This window comes from Rhinolophus sinicus, linkage group LG06, assembly GCF_036562045.2.
Source record: "Rhinolophus sinicus isolate RSC01 linkage group LG06, ASM3656204v1, whole genome shotgun sequence".
Classification (NCBI taxonomy): domain Eukaryota; kingdom Metazoa; phylum Chordata; class Mammalia; order Chiroptera; family Rhinolophidae; genus Rhinolophus; species Rhinolophus sinicus.
In genome coordinates this window covers 164,862,299-164,889,948 of record NC_133756.1, presented here as the reverse complement: position 1 = coordinate 164,889,948, position 27,650 = coordinate 164,862,299, and the positions used below count along the sequence as shown (strand labels likewise).

Sequence of the window (27,650 nt, the reverse complement as noted above, 5' to 3'; positions counted from 1 at the left end):
CCCATGCACGTCCCTTGTCCCTCCTCGTCCTTCGTGCTGCAGTTCGAATGTCACTTCCTTAGGGAGCCTGCCCTCCACCCTCTCCCTGTTCCCTCACTAACCCCCAGCAGTTGGGTCTACCAGAGAGGGAATGGTGCTGGGGTCTCTGCAGGGGAGAAGCCCGTGACACCGTGGTTGGATTTCTTCTATGTTGTGGGGTATGCTCGCTGTCACCCTCGTCAGGTTGCTCTGGGAAAGAAATGAAATGGGGGGACAGAAGGCAGAAGAAGCCACCATATTGTGAGAATCACAGATGGCCCAGACTCTGCCCCTTCCTGCAGAGCAGCTCCGAGGGCATGTGGGGCGAGGGCTCTGGAAAGATGCCTGAAGTGAGCTGGGTGCCTGGCACAGAAGGGGGCTGGGGCATGTTTCCCTAGGCTAGAGTGCTGGGGTGGGGACCAGGTGGGGCCCCGAGGCGATGGGGCTTGGGTGGTGAGTGTGGGGGCCGATGGACGTGGCTTTCTGGATTGGGGAGGGTCAGTAGCTTCTGGAAGGAGCCTTGAAGGGCCCCCCTTTCAGGGTGGGTGGCGCCAGGCTCAGCCCAGGACCAGAGCTGGGGTCTCTCTCGGGTGTGTGGTTTGGACCTGAGCCAGCCTTCAGGATTCTTCAGCACCTATTTCCTGAGCAGCTCCTGTGTGCCCAGCAATGTGACAGGGCGACTGGCAGCAAGATGGTGAGGGGACAGCATGCTGCCCTCGGTCCCCAGGGGAGACCCACCGAGGAGGGTAGTGGCCAGTAGGGGAGACCTCTTGGGGCGCGCGAGCAGAGGGAGAGAAGGCCCGGATGGGACGACGGAGAGCATTTTACACTCTGGGGGCCCGGAAATGTGGTCAGCAGGGGTCAGGGGAGGCCACGCAGCTCGGTGGGCCTGGCGAGGGCCAGGCGTCCACTCGGGGCAGACGGGGGGTGTGGCAGGAGGGGGGCAATGTCAGACTCAGCGTGGTTTTCTACAAAACCTCCACACAGCAGATCTTAGATTGAGCTCATCTCTCCTTTTCATATATTCACTTGTCTTTTGAAAAATGATCAGTTTCCCCACACATCCCTTAGGTTGGTTTCGTCATCTTTCTGATTTCCAGTTATTTGGGGTTAGGTTGACCGTCCGATGAGTCCTGGCAAATGTTGGCAGTTACACAGTTACCAACACAGTAAAGACCCAGGCGGTTCCCACAGCCCCTCCCCCACCCCCTGTTCCTCTTTGCCTCCCTGGTGGCACACGCACCCCTGCTCCCCAGCACACGCAACCCTGCTCCCCGGCACACGCACCCCTGCTCCCCAGCACCTGGTCATCACGGCTCCTTCCCATCCCCGTAGCGTCGCCTTTTCCAGAACGTCATGTGAAAGACGCCCCATGCCGTGGCCTGTGTCTGGCTTCTTTCACTTAGCAGGACGCATGTGAGCCTCATCGTGTTGTGGCCTGCGTTCAGTACTTTGTTTCCTTCTAATTGGAAAGGATAAAATGTACCACAGTTTGTTTATCTATTCACGGGCTGATGGACACTTGAGCCGTTTCCAGTTCTCGGCTGTTATGATCAAAGCTGCCCTGATGACTGCACATGGGTCCTCAGCAGTCGTATGTCTTCATCTCTCGTGGGTAAATCCTGGGAGTGGGCTGGCTGGATGACGTGGTAGATGCATGTTGACCTTTCGAAGAAACTGCAGGCTTTTTTCCAGTTTGCTCCACTTCCCGCTCCCTCCACCTAAGTGTATCTGTTCAGTGTTGCTGTGCTCTCATCAGCCTCGTTGGTGCATTTTAGCACCCCGATGGGCGTGCAGCCGCTTGGCACTGTGGTTTTAATTGCATTTCCCTGGTGACTAAGGATGCTGAGTGTCTTTTCCTGGGTTCATTTGCCATTCGTATGCCTTCTTGGACAACGTCTCTGTTTAATTTTTTGGCCCATTTTAATAATCGAGCCATTTGTCTTATCGCTGAGTTGTAGGAGGTGTTTATGTATTCTAGATGTAAGTCTAGATAGTTGATGATCAGATTTGTGCAAATATTTGCTCCCAATTGGTGGCTTCTCTTTTCGTTTTCTTAACCATATCTTTCCAAAGAGCAGAAGTTTTTAATTTTGATGGTGTCCAATTTTTCAGGGTGTTCTTTTTGTTCTTTAAGATTCATGCTTTCTGTGTTCTAAGAAATAGTTGCCTAATCCAAGGTTACAAAGATTTTCCTCCTATGTGTTCTGTAGAAATTTTTTAGTTCTACGTTTTATGTTGAGATCTGTGATCCATTTCAAGTTTCATTTTATATACGGTGACAGGTATGGATCAAGGTTAAATCTTTTTTGCATGTGGCTATCGAGTTGTTCCTGCACCTTTTTTTCCATCGAATTAGTTTGACACCTTTGATGGAAATCAGTTGACCATACCCATGGGTCTGCGTCTCGACTTTCTCTTCTCTTCCTGCCGCTCCCCCACCCCACCCCACCCCCACACACATACACTCTTGATTAATGTGGTTTTTATAGTAAGCCTTGAAATCAGGCTGTGTTAATCCCTCAATTTTGTTCATTTTCAGAAGTATGTTGGCAATTCTAGTCCTCTGCATTTCCATGTAAGTCTTAGAATTTCTACCCAGAATCCCGGTGGAATTTTGATTAGCATTGTGTTGACTGGTTAGATGAATTTCGGTATCACACACATCTTAAGAAGAAAGAGTTTTCTGATCCGTGAACACGGTGTACCTTCCCACTTATTGAGATATTTTAAGTGTCACTCATTCGTGTTTTGTAGTTTTCAGGGCACAGATTGCACACGTAACTTGTGAGATTTGTTACTGAGTAGTTTGTGTTTTTGGTGCTCCTGACATGGTATGGTTGTCTGAATTTCATGTTGGATGGTTTGTTGCTAGTACGTTGATCTTACACCCTGTGGCTTTGCTCCCCTCACTAGTTCTGGAGGTTTTTGTTTGTTTGTTTGTTTTTGTGTGTGTGTGTTTTTAGTAGATGCTTTAGGATTTTCTATGGAAATGGTCATGTTGTCCCAAATACATGATCATACCATGTATTTATTTTGTTTTCCTTTTCAATCTCTATTCTTTGTATTTCTTGTCCTTGCCAGATGCTCTGGTGGGGACTGCCATGACGACATTTATTAGTGAGGAGAAAGAGAGAGCAGCCACCTCGTCTGGTTTCTGATCTTAGGGAGAGGCCCTCGGTCTCTCACCACCAAGTGTGTTGTCAGCTGCGGGGTTTTATAGGTGCCCTTTCTCGGCTGGGAAGTTCCTTCTCGTCCACGTTTTCTGGGAGTAGAGCATGTATTGAGCGTGACCATCAAATGCTCTTCCTGCATCTATTATATGTGCTTTTCTTTGTCAGTTTGTCAATACGGTAAACTACACTGATTTTCAAATAGTAAACCAACCCTGAATTCTTAATATGAACCCAGTTGGTCATGATGCATTTAAAAACTACACATTAGTCGCTGTTGGCTCTGACCTGTTAAAACTGTGTGTCGGACCTTTGCGTCTGTGTTCATGAGGCATTTGCCTGTGGTTTGTTTGCTCGTAATGGCTTGACTTTAGGTGTTAGGTAAGGCCAGCCTCACAGAATGAGCTGGGAAGTGTCCCTGCTTTTCAGTTTGGGAAGAGTTAGTATAGAATTGCTGTATTTCTTCCTTAAAATGTTTGATAGCACACACGAAGCCTTCCAGGCCTGGAACTCTCTTGGTGGCAAAGCTTTACGTAGAAATTCCATTTCTTTCTTAGATGTAGATGTTCAGGTTATTGATTTCTTCTCAGGTAACTTTTGACATTTCGTGTCTGAAGGTACTTGTTCCCAAGGAGCTGGAGCCCCAGCCAGATTTGGAAACAAGGCCATCTTGTGATGGATGTCATTCCGCGAGCCTTAGGGACCATGTGGGAGTTGCAGTGTCCCTCCCCAGTGCCCTGAGAGGTGACATGGACTGGTAGCCTTTGGCCCCCAGCCCCTGTGCTGCTGGCTGTCCCCTGGGCACCCCCCTACAGAGCGCTCTGCTGGCAGGACAGAGGTTGGCCAAGGGGAGTGCAGACTTTGGCCATTTCCTTCTAGCTCTGCTCCCGGGGAAGGCAGCCCCTTCTTGGGACTGAAATTCAAGTGGACACCCTCTGAGCCCATGGCAAGTCTGCTTTTGTCTCATACTTTGACTGTGTAAACTTCAGCCCTCAAACAACATACATCCTCGGAAGCTGTTCACGTATTAGTTCTTAACACAGCAAAATCCTTGCACAATTTCTCCCCAATCCCTTGAAACATTCCTGAAAGAAAACAAAAGGTTTAAATTCACCGCCTGTCATTAAAAATCTCTTGATGTGCAGAACAGGAGCAAAGTACCCAGGGATGGGGACCCAGTGGAGCGGTGCCGGTCCGCACACACGCGCCACACACGCGTACCACACTGCGCATGCGCGGCGAGCCCCATTCCGCCCCCCCCCCAGGGCTGCCTTTCCCCGACTGCGCCTCGGGGGTCTCCGGGGGTCTTTGGACCCCTCAGCCTCTGCTGCAAGAAACCCCGGTCCAACCCACCGCAAGGCAGAGCCTTTTCAGCGCTTCGACCAGATAATTAGAAAGGCTTTTCATCCCCGAGTCTCTCTCGGTTTGGTAAACTTCTAGTTCTGGGTAGATTCTTAAATAAGACATTTTTAGAAGCTTGGGCAGATAAAAATACCGCCTCCCCCTCCGCCCTCTGTTCCCCATTCCGCCGGCGAGGTAGCGATGTAGGGTGGAACTTCTTTGGGGTTAATGGCCCTCAGCAGTGGGGTTCCTGGGCTGAAAATAACCCCCACTTAGCCAGCCTGTGGACGGAAATAGCCCGGCCTGGGGAAGACGGGGATTTGCTTTAAATATGTGTAAAGCTGGCTGCCGGGTGGCTAATGGTGTCTGCAGCGGGCACGGACGGTCTTGGGGCCTCCCGCGCCCCCACCACAAATTGCAGGGTGGCCAGCCCAGGCTGCTGCTGGGTGTGTGAGGCCCTGTGTGTGATTCACGGGGGCTCTAGGCCTGGAGGCCACGCGGTCGGGCTCAGGGGGCTCAGGACCGGCTTTCTGGAAGCCCCCACCTGCCTTTCCACTGTTCAGAGCCTGGGTGTCCTCCCCCCTCCCCCACCTTTTCCTGCCCCTAGCCCTTTGCTTCTGTTGGTCGTCAGCCCACAGTGCCCCTTCAGCATTTTGAGTTCTGTCCTCAGAGCTCAGATTTTTCCATGGAGTGGGAAAAGGGTGGCTTGATGTTCCCCTACAAGGAAAAAGGAGGGCCCTGTCTCCCCAGGGCCTGTGGGGAACAGGAGGAGAAAGCTTTGGGGCCTGTGGCCTATTCCTCCCCAGGGACTCTTGTCCAGCCTTGGACCTTGGTGACAGCCTGTAGCCCCTGGGTGCCAGTGCGGCTCCCTTCAGGCCAGAAGTCTGAGATCCGCTGTTTGCTGGGGCGGGTTCTTTCCACGCCAGCGAGGAAGCGTGTGGTCCGGCCCTTCCCCTCACTTCTGCTGGTTTGCTGTGCTCTGTGGGGTTCCTTGGCTCGGAACAGCATCACCCCAGCCTCTGTCTTCGTGTTCACATGAAGTTCTTCCTACATGCGTGTCTGTGTCCATAAAAGAAGACACCAGTCACACCCGATCAGGACCCAGCCTAGTGACCTCATCTAACTAATTCCATCTGCAATGACCCTATTTCTATGTGAGGTCACATTCACAGGTAACTGGGGTCAGGAATTCAACATATGAAATTGGGGGCTGGGGGCACACTGCAATCCAAACAGTACCTGAGGTATGGGGAGCAGAGCAGGCCTGGGAAGCAAGGGATTTGGGGGATCACTGATTTGTGCTGCTGTTCTGGTGTGAGAGGCAAGTAGCCCTCTGTGACTGTTGTCACATGTTGTACTAATGTCTCCTGGCCTGGGTCCTGGGTTTGGTGGTTGGAGCCAGGGACATGTCCAGAAAGAGACAGGAGAGGCCTCTGTGCTCAGGCTTCTTGAAAAATACACAGGTTTTCTTGAAGTCTATGAAAGCAATGTCAGAGATTGCTTTATTCACCCACAGAGCTGTTGATGAGGGTGAAGGGAGAGGGAAGAAGTGAAGTCACACACACACAAAATGCTATCTCATTGGGGAGGAAACTGTAGGGGACACTCTGGTGGAAACTTTTCAGATTGGAGCAGGTGTGATTATGAGTTTAAGGAACTGAAGGATCACAGTGACGGAGTGGAAGAGGGCAGTGAAATGTCCAAATCTGTGAGTGAGAAAGGAATGGATGATATATGTTGATGAACTCGGCAACTATAAGAAAAATGAAAGAAACAACAAAGTAAAATAGCAAATGGAAAGTAAGATGGAAAGAAATCAGACATCCAATTTTACACTAAATGTAAATGGTCCAAATTTTTCTATTAAAAGGCAGAGGACTGTCAGATGTGTTTTTATTTTTACCACATTGTTCAGTCACGTGAACGATAAGGGACAGTTGAAAAATAAAGGGATGGCCAAAGCAATGCCATGCAAGTGCAGACAAAAGGAAAAAAACAACAACAGCACGATGGATAGTGTCATTGTCAACCCAGGGACATCCCAGACAAGATGCCATTTCTGGAGGAGACATAACGGTGAACTATCATGTGTCAACGTAACAAAAAATAAAGCAAAAGCTATTGGAAATGCGAGGAAAAATGGGTCAAATGTAATAGTTGTGGGAGATTCCGTGCACCTCTGTCAGAATAGGACACTTCTAGCAGACACACAGTGAGGATAGGGGCAGTTACATGGTTTTCCCTGTTACCTGCCGCTCTGTAATGAGCATCTGCAAATCTGGCACCCTCAAACCATCATGACGAGACCACTTATCAGCAGTGTGGGCAGAGTCTGTGGTGATGGCTCTGCCTGGTGACAGCTGGGGCTGCAGGATCTACTTCCAGGATGGCAGACCCACATGGTGGCAATGTCCTCTTCCCCAGGGCTTCTCTGGGTCCGTGCGGCTTTCTCACAGCTGGTTCCAGGGAACGGGACGTGGACGGGCCAGAGACTGGGCAGTGTCCCTTTGCCGACTTCTTTTTGGTCCAGCGACTGCTGGAGCCCAGATGCAGCGGAAGGAGTGGCAAAGAGTCTCAGGACCATGTTTTAGAAGCAGCACTGTCACTGTGGATGCTAATAATGGAGACGTTTTATTTACTTATGCCCACGGAACATGTACAAAACCAATCGTCCCACATCACTGTAATAAATAACACACTGAAAAACTGAGACGTAGTTGGCCACATTCTCTGATCAATCCCCAAAATAATTAGAAATAAGTGGTTACCAGGTTACACAAAAGGATGAACTATTTTGGAATTAAACAACCAGCAAGAGAAGATGAGCAAGTGTGCCAGCTAGTAGAGAGCTGTGAAGAGCGGCTCTGTGTGGCAGGACGGCTCTGTGGGCCTGCCCCACCCCTACACACACACACACACACACTCTCTCTGACTGTGGACACTTTTGCAATTTTCATACCATGGCCCACGTGGCTTGCTGATGGCTTTGTTGTGTTTGCAAGTACTGTCTTCCTGTGAGGGTTGACATTCACTCATTAAAAGCAAAATAATAAGGTAAAATGCGCACTGTATATTGTATAAACATGCAGACACATATTTATCGAATGCTTCCTGGTGCCTGCCCTCTGCCAGATGGTCTGGGGGTGACTGGGGGCCGTGTAGCTTTTGCGTCGTCAGAATCTGCTGGACGGCCCAGTCCTGGCCAGGGAGAAGACGGCTGGTTGTGGGACCTCTTCCTGGCGGAGTCGGCCTCTCCAGCCAGGTGTCAGGTGCCTGCCAAACCCCGTGTCCGCCTCCTGACCTGGGAAAAACCAAATAGGGAGGCAGCAGGCAGCGCTCGGCACCCCACAGCTCAGTGAGCTGGGTTCCAGGGCTGGGGGCACGTCACGAAACTACCTGCATCTAATGTTGCTCATCGGCCGTGGAGGCACCAGCAGTCCATATGAAAGTCAAGTTACTGAGGGGGCCCCACGTGCCTCCCTGCCATGCGTGGCAGCCTTTTTTCAGAGGCTGAGCCTGGAAGCCTGCAATCCTGGGATGGATTTCACCAGGTGAAAAGGGCCGGGAGTGTGCAGGACTGCTGGTGTGTCCCGAGTCGCTCACCTCATCAGTCTGTAGTCTCCTCCCAACCCTCCATACACAGTGTCCCGAGGGGGTTATCACCCATCTGTGGGCCTGACGACAGGCGTCAGGAGTCTGCAGTTACTTGCAGGACTGTGGTCAGAGAAGGAGGTGGGGCTGGAGGCCTGAAAGGAGTTCGCGAGGTCTCATGGAGTGGGGCCGGCCTGAGCCTCCGGCTGCAGGAAGAGTTTGCTCAAGGTGCAAAACCTTGCATTTTTCTTGCTCCCTGAAAGGCTGTCGGCACCTCCAGGGGAGTCCCCAGGACATCCATGTGGCAAAGGTGCCCTCTCTGCAGGCGGGGACATTCAAGGCTTGTCCCGGCTGGCCACGAAGCCTGTAATACTGTCATGAGACGTTTGAACATGGCTCCTCTGAGACTGGGATGGTGGTACAAGGGGAGCCCAAGGGGTGGACGCAGGCCCATCGAGGAACAGGGAGCCCTTGGAGCCGCTTGGGTATGGGGCACAGGGGGGTACACAGCCTGTGCCACCCCTGTGGTCTGGCCTCTGGAGAGCCTGCCCAGACAGCCCAGACACTGGGCCTCCAGCTGCCTTGTTGGGGCGATGTCTGAGTCGGGGGCCAATGCTGCCACCCCTCACCAGGGCCCTGTCCCCCACTGTGGGGCCCGGCTGCCAGGCGGATGGCAGTGTTTGTCTGTGTGGCCATGGGGCAAGCTTTGCAGCCTCTCCTTGTCTGCAGGATGGCCGCCCTATCAGCTGGCCGATGAGCTGTTTCTTGGGGGAAAGTGGCCCCGTGCCTTCGGAGTCACCCCAAAACTTGTGACAGGTGCGGTGAGCACACAGGGCGGCTGGCCCATCCAGGCTCTCAGTGTCTGGTGACCCTGAGGACTCAGGCTGGCTGGCCTATTGGGGAGAGGCTAGAGTAGGGACCCCAAAACACCAGTGACTTCAGGGACCTGAGCCCCAGACCTGTGTGGAGCCGGGGGGGCAGTGTCCTAACCACAGGGCAGCAGTGTTTCCTGGGGCCCCTTGGGTCTCCCTGACCCCCCTCAGCCCCCAGAATGCAGCACCCACCCTGAGGGGCTGGGGGAAAGAGCAGGAATGCCCCCCACCTGGAATCTCCCGTGTGGCCCTTTGAGCACCAGGGTGGGTGCCATGCTGGGGCCAGGCTCTGAGGTAGAAAAGGTGGACCCGGACCTGGGGAGACAGCCAAGAAAGTGAGGTGGGGGTCCCCCATGGGTTGGGCTGAGTCTCGCTGCCTGGGCAGGAGAGGCAGACCAGGGGGACCCTGCTCGTGTCTGAAGTGGTGGTGTGAAGGGCTTGGGGTGCGTCATATGGGCTAAGGCTTCAGATCAAGGGGTCTTCTGTGCTGTGGGTGGCATGGGGGTCCCTTACGCATCCCCCCGGAGCCATTCAGTACCCCCATGGCCGCCCCTCCCTGTGCTTTCAGGCTTGGCGCCTGGCTGGAAGGCTGGGGGCAGCAGGGAGCAGAGTTTTTCTGGGGCACCATGGGCAGCCGGGACCTCAGACAGGACATAGAGGGTCCCAGGGTCAAGGTTGTGGGGTGCGTGTGCAGGAGGGCTGTGGGGCCCTGGGGCCCTGGGACGTGGCTGAGCGCATGGGCTTCCGTGGTTACAGGAGAGGTAACGGGAGAGGCCGATGGGGGTCAGCTCCCCCAGTGGGGGGTTCCGAAGCAGACAGGACCCCGCCCCTGTGCAGGCCTCCCGCCTCTACCCGCCCTCCTCCTGCCCCCCCTCAGGCCGTGGCGCCTGCCCTAAGCCTGGGCAGCTCTGTTGGGGTGGGGCTGGTGCTCTGCGGGGCGGGTGGCGGGTGAGCATGGAGGGCCCCAGCTGTGCCCAGCACATGTCACCGGGAGGCCCATGAGCCCTCCTCACGGGCGCGCGGCTGGGAGCAGCTGGCCACAGGCGGGCCCCTGAACAAAGGGCGCTTTGAGCAGTCTGTGAGCCTGTTTCGCGCGCTCCGGCCAGCTGACCCTCTGGGAATGCCGAGGCCCACTCCCTCTGTGGCTTATCGGGTCCCACGTGGAGGTGGAACAGCTGGCCCAGGAGCCTGCGGGCCAGGCTGTACACTGTGGGGACCACAGTCCCCTGTGGGGACACCTCCTGGCACAGGGCAGGGCCGGCCCGCAGGTCCCGCAGGCTTATGGGAGGAGGGCGAGACCTTCACACTGGTCATCCGCACCCCTGGCTCTAGTAGGAGGCCTGGTCTGGCTGCCACATCTACCCGTCCTCCGGGTCTGGTCTGCAGGCCCGTTCTCTGCCTGGCTTTTGAAATCCTGTGCACCCCGGAAAGAACCCGTGTCCTTCTCACCCTGGAGGCCTTCGAGGGGAGCAGAGCTTTTGCAAAGGTCCCCAGGCCTTGTGCCTAAGTGGGCCACGTCGGGCATCCACTGGGAGGGCGGTGTGCCTTTTGTCCTTGACCCCAATTCCTGCTTCCCGTCAGTCCCCGACCCTCAAGCGCAATGTCCCCTCTCCCCCACAAACCTCAGCACTAATCCTCCACAGCTAATACCCCACCCTGTGTAGAGAGAGTCTGATTATACAGAGAACACAGCAGTCCCAGCAGAGACGCTGGGTCATCACGATAAGGATCTGTGAGGCTTCCTTGACTGTGCAGCAGAAAACCCGAAAAACAAAAACACAGTTCTTTCATCCGAAAGGTCAGAATGTGAGCACAGCTGATCTGAGCGGGTTTAACCTTCAGGCCCTCTTGCTATCTGTCCCTTGTGAGCATTTCTCGGCAGGGATGGTCCCAGCGCTTCTTGGTCACGCGGTGCCGCCGAGCGCAGCGGCTCAGGCGGTCTTGCATGATGAGGACCCAGCTGATAAGGTGGGTGCAGATAAGCCGCCTGGCCGGCCGCCCTTCATGCTCCTCCCTGAGCCGCCCTTCCAGCTCCGCGGAGTTTCGAAACGCTTGAGTAATCGCCAGCCTTTCCCCTTTGTGCACCCAGATAAGAACCTGCCCTTCTGAATCTTTATCTTCGCTCCTGCGATTTCCAGATCTGCTGTTGCACCACCACCCTGACCCCCCAGGGACCCAGCAGGTCCGGGCCTGCGTGCCTGTGTGACCACGCTCCTGACTTGTGACTTTGAGCTTTTCCTTGGTTGGGTTGGAGGCGCCTGGTGTCTGTCTGCTAAACGGCCAGACGTCGCCGTAGTGAGCAAAGTCCTCGGGGCGCAGGCGGCCCCCCACCCCGTCCCCTGCTCTGTCGGCCCCGTGGGGACTGCTGGCCCTCACCGCCTCAGTTCCCTCGTCTTCACCCCAGTGTGTGTTCTGCAGCCCACAGGGTGTGAAGATGACGACCTAAAGCCTGGAGGCCAGCTGCAGAGCGGCTGTCCTGTCCGCGCCACAGGCGGGCCAGGCAGGGGCTCAGGTCCGGTGCAGAGACCTGACCCGAGAGCGGCCGGGTACCAGGGCCCCCCGGACACGAGCTTGTATTGTGGAAAAGCACACAACATAAAATTCACCCCTTCACCCATTGTGAAGCATACAGCCCAGTGGCGTTTCGTGCATTCGTGGTGTTGTGCAACCAGCACCTCTGTCTTGTTCCAGAACTTTTTCATCACCCCAAGAAAACGCCACACCCATGAGCCGTGACGCCCCAGTCCCACCGCCCCAGCCCCTGGCATCCACTAATCTGCTTTCTTTGTATTAAAATTGTGGTAAAATACACAAAACATAAAATTCACCACCCTCACCGTTTTTAAGTCCACAGCTCAGTAGCCCTAAACACATTCACGTTGTGTGGCCTTCACCACCACCATCTCCAGAACTTTCCATTGTCCCCAACTGACACTCTGTCCCCATGGAACACTCCCCTCCCACTCCCCCAGCCCCGCACCACCATCTACTTCCTGTCTCTGTGAATCTGACTCCTCTAGGGACCTCGTGTGATGGGGTCACACAGGATGTGTCCCTCTGTTTCTGGCTCGTTTCACTCAGCACAGTGTCCTCCAGGTCCATCCACGTTGCAGCGGGTGTCAGGCTGTCCTCCTTTTAAGGCTGGGTGACACTCCAGTGTGTGGAGGGACCATGTCTTCTGTATCTGTTCCACCATCAATGGACACCGGGCTGCGGCCCCTTTTTAGCTGTTGAATGATGCTGCAGTGAACATGGGGGTACAGATCTCTTTGAGACGCTACTTACAGTTCTTTTGGGGGTGTACCCAGAAGTGGGTCACATGAATTCTGTGTTTGAGTTTTTGAGGAACCTCCATACTGGTCCACAGCAGCTGCCCCATTTCACAAGTCCCACCAGGACACAAGCTTCTGATTTCCCCATGTCCTCACCAACACTTGCTTTTGTCTGGTTGTTTTTTTGTTTGTTTGTTCTGTTTTGCTTTCTGACAGTGGCCATCCTGGTGGGTGTGCAGTGGTGTCTTGCTATGATTGACCTGCTGACCAGTGATGCTGAGCGTCCCGTCACAGGCTTGTTGGCCGTTTGCGTATCTTCTCTGGAGAAATGTCTATTCAAATTCTTTGTCCATTTTTTAACTGGGTGTTTGTTAGGAACTTTGTTTTTAAAAATACTTCTAAATTATACACAGCATGCCTCTGAGAGCTACCCCAGACACCCACCCCTTGTATTGGCCAACACAGACACTTGCGAAGGTAGACATGGGCCTTGCAGGGGGCAGTGCTAGTTGGATAGTTAGATGCTTGGACCCGGATGTCCCTCTCTGCATGTCCGGCTGGCCTCTGGCAGCTGGTAAATGCTTGGTTCTGTAGCTGGGTCTCAGCACCCACACTGGCTTGGAAGACCCTGTCCATGAAGCCAACTGCAGCCAGGAGGCAGTCTTGCTTTTCCTGAGGGGCAGTGGCCAGGGTGGGAGGGGTCCTTATCTCTCTGGGTCTCAGCGGTGATCCTGACAAAAGGACAGCCCCTCTCCTCATATCTCCATCTTTGACCTGTGTGCACACCTGGGGGCTTGCTGAGAGGAGCCTCTGGGCTGGCTTGTTATCAGCAAGCAGGGCAGCCAAGGAAGGTCCCTGGTTCAACAGGTGTGGTAGGCGGAGCTCCCCAGAGGGCATGGGGGTGCCTGCACTGGACTGAGAAGGGCAGGAGGGCGTGGTGGGAGCAGCTAGAGGGAAAGCATCCCCTAAACAAAGCACTGGAAGGTGGCGCCAGGGTGCATGGGCGCCTTGGGCCAATGGGAAGGTCTTGGGGTGGGCTTTGGTGGGCCCCGTGCTGGGGCTGCAGACCTGACACTACTACGTGGACAGTGGGAAGCCAGGCGGGGCCTGAGCAGGACGCCAGGCAGGTGACAGCTATGCCAGGCTCTGGGGAGCTCACGCTCCTATTAATTCACCCTCCATGCTTCTCCGGCATCTGCCCCGGCCAGGGACGGGAAAACCCAAGGAAAGGAGGGTAGCAGGGCACCCTTTTGTGGAGGCTGGCCTCCCTTAACCCAGAGCCAGGAGGGGGTGACCTTGCCATGCCCTGAGCCCACTTTGGACTGAATGAGGGGTGGCAGCAGGGGATGGCTTGGGGGGTCATCCCTCCTGTATGTTCCATCTCCAACCTTCCCCCAACCCCCAACAAGTGACAGTCACGTTCAGCCAAAGCCCCTGCAACAGCCCCCAGGCCAGGGTGGCCAAGGCCCCTCTTATAAAAAAAATTTCCAGGGCCCCATTGGTCCAGACCTTAGGCCAGCCTGTCCAGCACTCCTGGGGCCCAAGCCAGTGGACAGGTGGCTCCAAGAGATGGTGATGGGCTGGACTGGCCTGGAAGTCTGCCCCTCAAGGTGCCTGGGCCACGGGGAGCCCTCAGGGGCCCCATGGAGCAGCCTCCAGTTTTGAGTCCCAGCCATGGCCTTGGCCCCAAGTGCCATCCTGCTCAGCGCCTGAAGCGGACAGAGGCCATTTTGTCTCAAGCCTCGTGATGATAAAAGGGCTCTTTCCCGCCCCTTCCCAGCGTGCTGGCAGGTCACATTGACGAGTGCCACAGCCTGGGCCTGGGGCTGCTTAGACACGGTGAGCCCAGCCGGCTGCTGCATTCCAGACTCAAACAGGATTTGAGGATTAGCATTGTTTTAAATTATTCCTACACCTCACCCTCCAGAGGGGATCCCGCCGTCTCTGTCTGCCAGCCCTGGAGGGCAGGGGTAGCTGAGCTCCCACCGTGTTCTCCTGAAGTGTGAGGCCAGGATAATTTGGGGGGTTAGGCAGCCATCAGCAACAATCCCTGGTAGTTATTTATTTTAAGGTCTGTGCTAAGACCCGTCTAGCACTTCAAATCTGCTTAGGACACAGCTGAAGAAGGTATTTAAGTAATTTAAAAAGGCATCGAAATAAGAAAAAATCTGCTAAGAGACTGACCAGCCCAAAGGTGTGTGTGTCTGCACAGAGGGACACTGCATATTCCTGTCGGGAAGATTCTCAGAAAACAAATGAATAAGAGAAAGCCCTTGCTACCAGGGAGCAATCGGCGAGCCCATTGGTCTGTTTATTTATTCATTCATTCATTCATTCATTCATTCATTCATTCATTCAATATTTTTACGTCAAACGCCAACCAGGGTAGGCACTGTTCCGGGGCTGGGGAGGGGATGGACAGGTGAACGTGTCCCCGCCCCTAGTGGTCTCAACCAGCTCCCAGCCAAGGTCACTGTCCCCGAGGCTGAGGACAGAGGTGGGGCCAGTACCCCCACCATGAGGCCCCAGAGCCCGTTGCTCTCCCACCATCTCCCAGGCACCCTCAACCATATTCCCTGCCCCCAACCCCCTGAAAGACTCCGTGTTCCTAACCGAGAATGTTTTTTGCAAAAGGAAAGCAGGAAACTTTGCCACATTTCCACCCGTTATCCAATGAGCTTGCCCCAAACACAAGCTGAATAAGTATTATTTCACCCTAATAACGTGAGAACCAGACAGCAGTGTCCAGCCATCCCTACCCCCATGTGGCGGGGAAGGCACAAGTCGGGCATAGGAGCAGGACCTCTTGCTGTCACCCAGTGGGAGCAGAAGCCTCCTGCCAGGGCCAGGCTCCCGGGGGGCGGGGGGGACAGGGCAGGGAATCAGCTAGAAGCAGGCCTGGGTGGGTTCCTTCACGGAGCGTCACGTCCTCAAGGTCCGTCCATGCTGTAGCACATGTCAGACTTCCCCTCCTTTTTAAGGCTCCGTTCTATGGATGGACCACGTTTTGTTGGAGCTGTTCAAGGTCCCCTGACAGTCCATATGAATTTAAGATGACTTTTTCTATTTCTGGAAAAAAAAAAAAAAAAAAAAAGTCATCAGGATTTTAAGAGGGATCGCACTGAATCTGTAGTTCAGTTTGAGTCGTATCGACATCTTCGCGGTAGTGAAGCCTTCTAGTCCGTGAACACGGGACATGTTTCATTTACACGTGTCTGCTTTCATTTCCTTAAGCAGTATTTTTCAGTTTTCATTGTAGCACTCTTTCACCTCCTTATTTAATTCGTATTTTATTCTTTTCGATGCTAGTGTAAACAGAATTGTTTTTGTAATTTCCTTTTCAGATTGTCCATTGTCTGTACAAACAATGCCACTGACATAGAAATGCAACTGATTTTCGTGTGTGGACTTTGTATCCTATTTTTTTGAATTCGTTTATTAGGTCTAACAGTTTTTTCATGGAACCATTAGGGTTCTCTACATGTAAGATCATATCACCTGAAAACAGATAATTTTACTTCTTCCTTTCCCATTTGGATAGCTTTTATTTCTTTTTTTTTTTTTTTTTGCCTGATTCCTGTGGCTAGAACTTCCAGGACTGTGTTGACTAGAAGTGGTGCGCGTGGGCAACCTGGCCTTGTTCCTGATCTTAGAGGAAACTCTTTCATCGTTCACCAATGAGTATTACGTTTGCTGCAGGATTTTCCTATATGACATTTATTATGTGGAGGTAGTTTCCTTCTATTCTTATTTTGTTGAGTATTTTTATCATGAAAGGGTGTTGAATTTTGTCTAATGTCTTTTCTGCATCAATTGAAATAATCGTGTGGGGTTTTCCTTAATTCTGTTAATGTGGTGTATTACAATGATGGATGCTCATATGTTGAATTATCCTTGCATTCCAGGAATAAGTCCCACGTGGTCCTTGTGTGTAATCTGTTCAATATGCGGCAGAACCTCATTTGCTAGTATTTTATTGAGGACTTTTGCATACAATGTTCATAAAGGGTATCGTTCTGTAGTTTTCTTGCATGTCTTTGACTTCAGTGTCACGGAAATGCCAACCTCACAGAATGAGTTAGGACGTGTTCCCTCCTCTTCAGTTTTTGGGAAAAGTTTGAGAAGAATTGGGATTAGTTCTCTGAATGTTCGGTAAAATTCACCAGTAAAGCCATCAGGTCCAGGGCCTGCCTTTGTTGGGAGATGATTGATTACTGATTCAATCTCCTTATTAGTTATAGGCCTATTCAGAGTTTCTTTTTCTACGTGATTTAGTCTTGGTAGGTCTTGCGTTTCTAGAAATGGGTCGGTTCCATCGAGGTTATCCCATTTGTTGATGTACAGCACTTTCCTTTTGAATGTGATTTCTACGGCGTCTGTCTTTGTCTGTCTACCCGTCCATCCTCCCACCTCTCTCTCCCTTCATCCTTACATCCATCTGTCCACTGTCTATCCGTCCATTATAACCCAAATGCTAGCATTTGGCCCTCTGGCCTGCCCCTTCCTCAAAGTCCCCTGACTAAGACTGATGTTTGAAACAGCTTTTGCCAGAGCCCTGGTCATGGAGGGGTCCCCTGAGGGGCACTGTTTCACAGCTGACATCGTACCTGCCCCTCTTTTCAGGATAGTGCCAGGGATGCCCTCTGAGACCTTTGTCCCTCCTGCTGCTGTCCAGCTCCCCAACCCCGGGCTGCTCTTGCACTAGAACCCCCACGAAGGCTGCCAAGGTCCCTGGATACAGTGTCCCTGGCGGCATGGTGGTTGTGGAAACTGAGAGGGACAGGCCCATGAAGATGGATGTTCTCCAACCCCCAAATTGGGATGTGTGGCTGTGTAGAGCTTTGGGGTTCAACAGTTTAAGTGAGTGCTAGCTGAAAAATGTGGGCTGTGGGATGTCATGTTTTGGGGGCCAGGTGAGGCCACGTGACCCAGAGCTGCTCCTGAGCCCTGGTGTGGACATCCCCTGGGCCTGGAAGGGGCCTGGTCTGCAGAGCAGCAGGCCTGTATGGGTGTCCACTAGTGGAGGCTGTTGGCCTGTCCAGTAGGCATAGCCCACCCCTAGCAGACAGGGTGCAGGCCGGCTGCTATTGTGGTGTCTCCGAGCAGAGTCTCCCGGTGCCAGGGGCCTGCCCACTGGTGCGGGTGGCAGAGCCCTGTCACAAGGTAAGCTCACACCTGTCTGTCCCCACAGGAGATTGTCCTGGTGGTGTTCTTTGGGACGGAGTATGTGGTCCGCCTCTGGTCAGCAGGCTGCCGCAGCAAGTACGTGGGCGTCTGGGGGCGGCTGCGCTTTGCCCGGAAGCCCATTTCCATCATCGGTGAGTCACGTCTGTCCCCACGGAAGCCTCACCCCCGGGTTTCCAGGCCAGGGCTAGGCACCCTACCAGGAAGGGCGCATTTGGCGGGGTGGACCCCCATTCCAGAACCAGCGGTGGCTTCCCCGAGGACTGAGAGACTGAAGGCTACTGTGCCCGTGACAGGGCCAGACTGCAAGGCCAGTAGGGTGAACTGCCAAGTCCCCTAGTTCAGGAGCCAGCCTCGGTGGTCAGGTCCCCTGTCCTCAGACACCACTACAGGATGGGTTTTGCTTATGCTTGGCACGGCGTGGGCATCTGATGCCCTCAGCAGCCTGTGGGCTGGGCTGGGAGGTGGGATCGGGCAGGCTCTGCACGTGCCCAAGGCAGAGGGCTGGGTTTCCCAAATGAGGCGTCCCTGTGTCCCTTTTGTGGGGCCCTGTCCCGCCTGACCGCCAGGCTCCTTCCCCTGAGCCAGACGCCTGGCTGGTGACAGTGGGGACCCGCTGCCTCCCCAGACCTCATCGTGGTCGTGGCCTCCATGGTCGTCCTCTGCGTGGGCTCCAAAGGGCAGGTGTTTGCCACCTCGGCCATCAGGTACGTCCGGGCTGCAGGCTTTCCCAGTTGGGGGTGCGAGAGCCATGGGGCAGCCTGCTGGGGGTGGGGGTGGGGAAGACCGGCTCGGGGCTCGAGCGGAGTCAGGGTTCCAGACCTGACACGAGCTCTCACTCATTTCCGGGACTCAAACTATGACCCCCCCGGGGACCTCAGTCTGCTCATCTGTAAATGGGTGACCCAGGGCCTCCCGAGAAGGTGGTCTGGGGACTGAGGGCCCTGTGCTTGAGGAGGGCTTACCCTCTGGCTAATGGAGGCGCCTGGCGGGGTGGGTGGGGTGCCCGGTGGGGACACGAGACGTCTTCTTCGCAGGGGCATCCGCTTCCTCCAGATCCTGCGGATGCTGCACGTGGACCGCCAGGGCGGCACCTGGAGGCTGCTGGGCTCTGTGGTCTTCATCCACCGCCAGGTGATCAGCTCCTGGGGGGGTGCGGGGCCTGGGAGGGGTGAAGAGGACTGGGTCTGTGCGGCATCTCAGCCGAGCCTGGCCTGCCAGGCTGATGCTGTGCCCATATACCTTCGAGTTGGGGACAAGAGACTGTCGGGCAGATGAAAGGACAGACATGCAAGATGGAAAAAGGTCCAAGAGGCTCTGAAATCTAAAACCGTTCATCTCTCCTGGGCTCTGCGGGAAGGGGAGCTGGGTGCTTGGCCAAGCCTGTGCCCATGTGCAGAGCCCACCCTTCTGCCATGGCTATGCCGGGGGCCCGCCTGGCTCCTGGAGGGTGAAACCCCACCGCGGCCATTTACGGACAGTTGTTGGAAATAGGTTATTTTGACGTTCGGCGTCCGTGTGTGAGACGTGCCGGGGTTTATGCAGAGCTGTCTGGTACCTGTTGGCGCTGCTGGGATGTCTGTCCAGAGCCTCTCCCAGTGGCCCCAGGTGCCTATGTGTGCTGACCCCCCCCCCCGCCCCCCAGGAGCTGATCACCACCCTGTACATCGGTTTCCTGGGCCTCATCTTCTCCTCCTACTTCGTGTACCTGGCTGAGAAGGACGCTGTGAACGAGTCGGGCCGCGTGGAGTTTGGCAGCTACGCGGACGCCCTGTGGTGGGGGGTGGTAAGTCGGGGCCTTCAGGAGGGGCTGTCCTGTGTGGGGGCCGCAGGGCAGAGGACGGGGCAGGACGTCGCCTGTGGACCCTTGGGCTCTCGTTTCTCGAGATTTTATGCCTCACTGACGGGGACTCCAAGCCCGAATGCTGGATACCCTGCCTGGGCCGAGCTGGGGTTTAAGGCTGGAGGTGGCCAGGCAGGACACATGCTGGGGGAAAGGTCAGGGCACGGGCCAGGCCTCACGCTCCCCACCTCTCCGGTAGGGCACAACACGGCCTCCTTCAAAGGGCTCTGGGGCTGCCAGGAGCTAGTGCCCCAGGAGGGTCCAGGACAGAGCCTGGAGCAGTGGTGTGGGCGACAGCAGGTGGACACTGGCCCATTATGAGCTGCTGGAGGCGGAGAGTGGCCAAGTGGGAACCCCTTTGAACTTGGGGGCTGATATTCAGGCTTGCTCAGGCCAGGGAGAGGAGAGGGTCACAGCCTGCATGAGGGGGTGCCCAGGACCTGACCGTGTCGGGGGTGCCCAGGACCTGACCGTGTGGGTCCTGCCTGTTTCCCTCCACAAAGCGGAGGAGCTTTTCTCTCTCCAGGGCTCCCCACGCCCCTCCCAGCTTGTCCAGGTGGGGCAGGAAGCCACTCTGTGGCTCCAGGCAGGCACGTGCCCCTATTCTTTCTGCATCCTTACCCAGTGAGGCCAGGCCCTCAGGGAGGGCTCCTGACATTGGCTGAGTCAGTGTGTTTTCTGGAAGCTTCCAAAGTGCCAGGCTGTTCAGTGAAGGCAAGGGCATGCTAACCCAGCTCCCGGATTGGGGAAGGCCCCGGTTTCAGCGCCTGTCTGACAGTCTGTGCCCCACAGGCCCACTTGTGGCAGGCCCGAGCAGGTTTGGGAGGGAGGGCTGAGCCCCCAGCAGGGAGCCTGCCTGTGGTGGGCACAGAGGACCTGTCCTGGTGACAGGCAGGGGACAGGCTACCCTGAGCTGGGAGGATTCCTGGGGGACTGGAAGCATGGGGGTGAATGCCCGCCGCTCAGCAGTGCCCAGCCTTGGCGCTGCCCCCCTGCATTCCCGGCTGTTCCTGGAGCTGCGAGCAGCAAGGCTGCCCCCCTACCCCCCGCCCAAGGCACAGCGGCGCGCCCACTCCCACACCTGTGCAAACATCCGCCCGCCGGCCGGGAAAACGGCCCCTTTGTGCCCAGCTTGGCACCGGTGCCCCAGCCCTCGCCGTCAGCTGCAGCCCCAGCCTCGGCCACTGTGGGCCCCGGCCTGGCCATTGTTCCCTTCAGGCCCTGGGCCACCCTGGGCCCCCCGCCGCCCAGGCCCTGGGGCAAACGGCTCCATTCATAGCAGCGGCTGCCCCTGCAGCTGTCCAGGCGGCCCCCAAGGCTTGAGTTATGGGCTGTGTTCCTGGCGCCGCTCGGACACATAGAGCTCCAGAAACGTAAGCCGGGTGGGCCTGACTGGGGGCTGTCAGCCAGTTTGCATCTGTGCTCCAGCAGTTGCTTTCTATCAGTTTCCTTTGTTCTGGTTTCGTTCTCCCCACCATGGGCGCCAGTGCCACCCCTGCCAGGCCCAGGCTCCCTGCCTGGGCAGACAGATGAAGGGCATGCACCTAATAGGTGGGGCTGCCACTGGGCTCTAGCAGCCAGGGCCACAGGCGAGGCCATTTCTGATATGCACCGGGGCTGCCCAGGAGCCGGACCAGCCTCTTACACACAGGGCGTCGGAGGTGTGGGAAGTGCCGTCCCCTGCGTTTCCTTTAGAGAGCAGACACTCGTGTGCCCGTCGGGCTGTAGGTGCCGTGGGGATGGGGGAGGCCCAGATATCCTCAGGTCCTAGACTCAGCCAGTGTTTGTTACAAGGGTGTGTGGATGAGCTGATGTGCTCCAGGGCAGTTCATGCTGTGGCACCTGGGACAGTGGGTGGATTTATTAGTCTCCTGGGGCTGTCACAGTGAAGCCCCACAGACTGGGGCCTGAAACAGATGACCTGTGTTCTCCCAGTCCTGGAGCCCAGAAGTCCGAGGTCAAGGTGTCTCGGGGCTGTGCTCCCCCTGAAGTGCTGGGGGAAGCTCCTTCCTGCCCCTTCCTGCTTCTGGGCGCTCCGGGTGCTCCTGGGCTTGTGGCCGCATCTTCTGTCTCTTCTAAGGACACTCGTCACTGGATTTGGGGTCCACCTGGGTGACCCAGGATGCTGTCTTCTCGAGACCCTTAATCACCTCGACAAGGGCCCTTTCCAAAGAAGTCCATATTCCCGAGGTCTGGATAGACAGCATTTCGGGGGGACACTGTTCAGCCCAGGAGAGCAGGTGTCCCAGACGGACTTCGTGAGAAGGTCCCTCCCCTCACCGAGCCTCAGTTTCCACGCTGTGCAGCAAAGATGCTGAGGGGCTGAGTGTCTCCTCCTCCCCCAGCCCCAGGGGGTGGGGGTGCCCGGCTCTGGCGTGAGAGCTCCCTGCTCCTCCACGTGTGGCGCCCCACGCCTGGCTGCTGGTATTTGGGGAGGATTTAGACTTTTTTCTTTGCCCTTGGAACAAAATGCATTTGTTTGTGTTAAAGTTTGAGTGCAGAAAAAGCAGTTCTCGCAAACACGGAGTCCTCTGTTTAGCGCCCGGGGGCCTCTAAAATCAGAGGCTGCTGGGCTCTGTTTACCCCCTATATCTAAATTTAGAATTTAGAGTGAAAACCTGGGAGCTTGTCCCTCCATTCCAGCCACCATTTAAAATAGTCTGATTCCTATTCACTCTCTCCTTTGCTGGCAGCCCCAGAAAGTTCCAGCCTCCCAGGCTGTATTACATCGTGGCAGGGTGAGGTCAGAGGGGTCTGGGGACTGAGTGGGGGCCTGGGTGAGGACAGCCCCCCGCCCCGATACTCACATGCAAGCCCAATTGGGTGGGTCCAGTGTCAGGACCTCATCCAAATCTGAGGAAACCGAGGCCCCAGGGGCCCTGGGGTAGCAGGCCAGGCCCCCACCCTAGCACTCAGACCCCACCCGTTCCAGGGCTCTTCCTCTGCCTAGAACTCCTTGCAAAGCCTGGGAGGGCTATGCAGCTGAGAACGGAGGGTCTGCAGGAACCCAGGCCACCGCCAGCCCCTGTCCAGTCTGTGCTGTAGACCATCTGGTGGGGGGTAAGAAGTGTGGGCTCTGGGGGCCCAGCCAGAGAGCCCTCCCCAAGGAAGGGCCTTTATAGCTGGGTTTTGCAGGATGAGTAGGAGTCCACAGGGCAGGTCCATCAACTGCCCACTGGCCAGCACCTGGGAGGATTTCTTACATGGACTTGGCAGGCTCAGTGAGGGTGGTATACAGGATTGACTTCCTTTGGGGTGGGGTTCAGCTCATATCAGCGAGGGTAAGAACTTTCCAGCTTTAGCCTGAGGAAAACAAAATGTAGTCAGCATCCGAAAACACAGCGAAACAGGAAGTGGTGTGGCCAGCAGCATGGGCTAGAGCTGGATGTGGAGCAGCATTCTAGCTCCACCACTGACTTGCTGTGTGGCCCTGGGCAGGTTACCCAACCTCTCTGGGCCCATCTGTAAAATGGGTGTAAGATGAGCACCTACTTCCCTGGATTGTTAGAGAGTGAGGTCAGTGGGAGCACAGAAAGCTGGGGACTGCCAGGCACCTGGCCAGGATGCTGTAAAGGCTTGTTATAAATTTTAGAGGGCTGTTACCAGCCCCAGTTCTTTTGGCGTTCCCCAAAGCCAGATGCTGGTGACAGACCCATAGCAAGCTAATTCACACTAAAGTGTTTATGGCTGCCATGGTCCAATCACGCTCCAGCCCTCCTGGTCCTGAGGGTCCTATTCTGTTCCCTGACCAGCTTCCCACCTCCAGCACTTTCCTCGCAGAGTTGCCCCTCTTGGCGCATGTGGTTTGGGTTCCCAGAGACCTTGTGTTTCTGATCCCTAGCCCCAGGGCCTGGGCAAGCCTGGCAGTGGGGCAGGGGCTCATGAATGAATGACAGCCCTCCATCAGGCAGCGCGGTGCAGATGGGGAGGGCAGACAGTGAAGCTAGGTTCCCGGGGTGCAGTCAGCTGTGCCACTGAACTGGCCTTGGGACCAGGGTGGAGCGTGATTGGACCAGGGTCCATGCCTCAGTTTCCTCATCCAGAGCACAGCAGACAATGGGGTCTAGCTCCTCGGGCCAACGTGGGGCTCACAGAGAATGTCACGGTCCCAGGAAGTCGGTGCCTGTTTCTGTTGCTGTGAGACTTCCCATGGGCAATGATGTCCTTATGCCATGAGGGCACATTTCCCCACTTACGATCTGGCGTTGGGCACTGGGCTACAGCAGGGTTGGGCAGCCCTGGTCTTTCACTCTTGGAGGCATGGTCATGGTCTACACATAGTGATTTGTGGGGGTCCCTGAAGGGGACCTCCCGAGGAGGTGACATCTGAGCTGAGACCTCAGGGCTTCCTGCATGTGGGACCTTGAGCGGGCTGTGCTGTGGGTGGGGGCAGCCTGGATGGCACCCGGTGTCCACAGCATGGTGTCGGCCTCTGTGTGGGGTCCCCAGGGACTGCTCAGGAAGCGGGAAAGAGGTTCTGATGGCCCCTGTGGTGCTGTAACAGGAGCCCCCAGGCACAGGCCCTCCTCAACAGCGCGAGTGTCGTATCCGCATCCAGCTGGTGGTTGGCTGGTCCGTGAGGCACACTGGGGCAGGGGCATGGGACCAGCTTGGTGCCCAGGCCGACCGGAGCTCTAAGGTTTCCGTGAATGAGAAGGTAAACAAGAGCCCCAGGCCTGCTGCTCCAGCCTGTCACACCCTGAGATGGCCTTGCCGCCCAGCCAGCCTCCCTCTGCCCAGGCTTCTCTCCCCCACGGCTGCCCTCTGGCCCCGTCCTTCCCGCATCCTCCAGGCGGGGTGGGAGCTGGAGGATGGGCGAGGCCTGGCCCATGACGGGGGGCGGGGGGCAGCCACTTGCTTCGGCTTTGTCTCGCCTTCCTGGCGTCATGGTGCAGGGTGGGGTTGTGCAGCCCTTGTCCATGTCAGCTTACCAGCACGGAGACTTCGGGCCCAGTCACTCCCCCTCCCAGCCTCAGTTTCCCCCTCTGTAACATGGGCCCTAACTCAGCATCGGTGCCATGCCTGGGGAGTCCCTAAGTGTCAGCGTTGGCAGTGTCCTTGCTCCCACTCTTGGCCACCCCTTCCCTCTGGACAGATGGTCATGACATCTCCAGATGTGTCCGGCCTGTGGGGGTGGCCGCAGGCTGACCGCCTGCCCAGTGGGGTCAAGGTTTCTAGGCTGGCCCTCCCGTCTCCCTTGGAGGCTAGCCTCCAGGACGCTGCTTTAAAAAGGAGAGAATGCAATGACACCAGCGCTAGCTTCTCAGGGCAGAACGTGGGGGTGGGGGGCACAGGGGCCTAGAAGGTTCTCTCATGCCTCCAGTCCTTCGAAATTTGAGTGACGTCTCAGAGGTGACCACACACCCCAGCGCCGGCTCCTGAGAGGGCGAGGACAGCTTGGCCCCCTCCTACCAGCCAGGAGGTCCTGTGATGGGCCCGAAGTGTGTCTGTGGCGTTGCGTGTGAGCTGCCTTGTGCCCAGGGCTGATTGTGTGTCCCCCAGAGTTTGTCGGCCTAGGAGACGTGCAGATCTGCATTTGGATAGCCCGGGTTGGGGGCAAGTTCCGAGCACAGCAGCTATAAAATGACCCATTCCTGAGCTGCTTGTGTCTGTAAATTCAGGAAAAACAAACAGCTCTGTGGGGATGGGCCGTTTCCTCAAAGAGCTGAAAGGACGTCGTTAACTTGACAAAGAGGGTCTGTGACAGGGTCTGAGGGGCCCAGGCCATCCTGAGATCTGGGCGTGTGCTCTCCACACGAGGGAGGGGGACACCTGGCCCAGGGCACCCCAACTTGTGCTCACCAGCCAGCAGGGAGTCCCAACACCTCCCAGATGGGTGTGGGACCAGGCCAAGGGACCCTGCAGGACTCTTGTGTGCTAAGGGAGGTGGTCTCAGGCATGCTGGCCTGCCACCCACTCACTCTGCTCTCTGGGGCCTTGTAGCCAGCCCTTCCCTCCCCCACCTGCATTCATTTCCTGGTCACTGTGGGTTTCACTGTGGGATTTTTGCATTAATCTTGATCATTTAAAAGGTTGCATTACATGTTATTTTTCTCAATGCCTGACTTTTCTGGCAGCCCCTTCAAATCGGCCCCCCAGGCTGCGCCTGTCTCAGAGGCCGCCCAGCCGCTCACTCCCTGCCCGGCAGCTCTTCTCAGGACCCTTTACACGTTCAACAAAGGTCGGAGACCCCAGAGAGTGGTTGTTCCTGTGAGCCGTAGCTCTGATGCTCGGATCATTAGAAGACTCAGACGTTTTAAACATGCTGCCATGTTCAGGAAAGTAATAATAGATGTTTATTGTGTGTATGTTAATGAGTGCTTACGTAAGTAAAACAAGTTTATGGAAAACTATGGTATTTCCCGGGAGAGGGCTGGCTGCAGTGTCCCAAGTGCCCGCCCGTTTGCTGCCCAGATCTCTCCTTGCCCAGATCTCTCCTTGATCCGAGTGCCGAGCCCTCTGCAGAGGCGAGGGGCTCCAGGCTCCCCCGTGGTCCCCTTATCTGCCAGCTGGCTGTCATCCCTGCCCATGGCACCCTGCAGGTACCTGGGTCCTGCTCCCAGTGTGTGTACGTGTGTGTGACAGCATGCACGTGTGAGTGCCATGTTGCAGCCTTGCACACCAGGCCCTTACATGGCTCAGTGTGTGTGTGTGTGTGCACGTGTGTGGTGTCCTGTCTGTGTGTAAGGCAGGTTTGCGGGTGTGTGCCCACGTGCATAGGCTCGGAGGTCCAGACAGGGAGCGGCTCAGTGCCCATGTGGGACGGGACGTGCGTTTGAAGGACAGTGGCGTGACAGGGAAATGCTCCATGTGGTCAGTTGCGGGAGGCGACTCGAGAGCACAGAGGACCAGGACCACAAGTAGATGCACAGTTGGGGTCCTGTGAGGGGCACTCAGCACTGGAGACAGGCCAGGCAGGCTCAGCAGTGGTCAGCCAGTCACGTCCCTGGTCACGGGAGCTGACCCATGCGCCCCGACACCCCTGTCCACGTGCCCTCTGTGTCGCTCAGTCTCCTGTGCTGTGGTCCTTCTGTTCCCACAGCCAGGCCTGTCATCTCGCCCATGGCTCTGAGGGCTCGCAGGTGCCGTGTGTGGGCCTGTCTGCCTCACCTTCAGGCTGATGGAGTCTGTTCAGTGGCCCTCCCAGGTCCTGCCGCCATGTCCCCCACTCCTCACACCGGCTTCGGGGGGGAAGGAGAACGAGGCTCCACACAGACTCCTCCCTTGGCTGGACTGGGGTTCCCAGAGGGGAGAAGCCGGGGTGCCCAAGCAAATGCACAGGGCAGCAGATCCAGCCAAGACGACCTCCCACAGGCCCCTGGGAGCCACATGGACACTCTGGGCCACCATCCCTGCTGTCCTAGGGTGCGGGTGTGAGCACATGTGCCCACAGGACACGCTGTGACTCGGGGGCTCACTAGGTCCCCTTGCCGGGCTCAGATCCAGCTCCTGGAAAACCCAGTGGGCAGCCCACGGCCCAGACTCGGGGAGTCGGGATGGGCCAGGGATGAGGGGCTGAGCGGCTGGCCCAGCCAGGGTGGCCCCTCGTGCCCCTGCAGGATGGCATCTTCAGGCTCACCCTTCAGATGCCAGCAGGAGGCGAGTCCCGGGTGTGGGCAGGGTGGGCGCGGCCCCTACTCCCATTGTCCCACCACAAGCCTTGGACGGACGGCTCCCCCACCGAGAAGAAGGATTGAGCTGCATCTGATTCTCTCAGAAAAAAGGACACATGAAACATGTGGTGCCGGGTGGCGTCAGGAAGTGGCGTGTCATCCCCGTCCAGCTCTTTGTCGAGGACCGGCCTCCTGGGGGCCAGTGCTCAGCGACGTCGGTGGCCTGGGTGGCAGCCTCTGCCGGGATGGGGCTGGCGGGGGTGAGGGTGGGGGGGCGGGCCTCCTGGCCTCCTGTCCAGTGGCAAGCCCTGGTCCTGCACCGGGCAAGCGCCTGTGCCCCCCACCCCCTCCCCTGTGAGCTTGTTCCGGTTCCACCGTGTGGTTTGGGAGGCCACTCAGTGGCACTGGCCCTGGAGCTCTGACTGGGTGGTGCCATCTGGTGATGGGACTGTCCCCAGCTGCTGTTCGCAGGATGGCATGTTGTGGGTAGAGGTGGGTTCAGGCTGGACAGATGCCCGTCCAGTGGTTCTGGGGCCTTGATTGCTGACCACTGCCCCTCCCCCTTGCAGGTCACGGTCACCACCATCGGCTACGGGGACAAGGTGCCCCAGACGTGGGTCGGGAAGACCATCGCCTCCTGCTTCTCCGTCTTCGCCATCTCCTTCTTCGCGCTCCCAGCGGTAGGTGACCCATGCTGGGTGTGAGAAGCCTCCCGGGCTGAGGGGCAGGCAGGGGCTTCCCGC

At 56.4% G+C, this 27,650-nt stretch overlaps 1 protein-coding gene across 3 annotated transcripts in view; it reads left to right on the top strand.

The window, feature by feature from the left end:
- Positions 1-27,650, top strand: part of KCNQ1 (potassium voltage-gated channel subfamily Q member 1) — a 307,207-nt gene that overhangs the window by 62,446 nt on the left and 217,111 nt on the right. For all 3 annotated transcript variants that reach the window (XM_019713689.2, XM_019713688.2, XM_074336909.1), the window contains exons 3-7: positions 17,459-17,585; positions 18,080-18,158; positions 18,489-18,585; positions 19,097-19,237; positions 27,477-27,587. In XM_019713689.2, the coding sequence (XP_019569248.2) occupies positions 17,459-17,585; positions 18,080-18,158; positions 18,489-18,585; positions 19,097-19,237; positions 27,477-27,587 (555 nt within the window). The remainder of the gene's footprint in view (positions 1-17,458; positions 17,586-18,079; positions 18,159-18,488; positions 18,586-19,096; positions 19,238-27,476; positions 27,588-27,650) is intronic.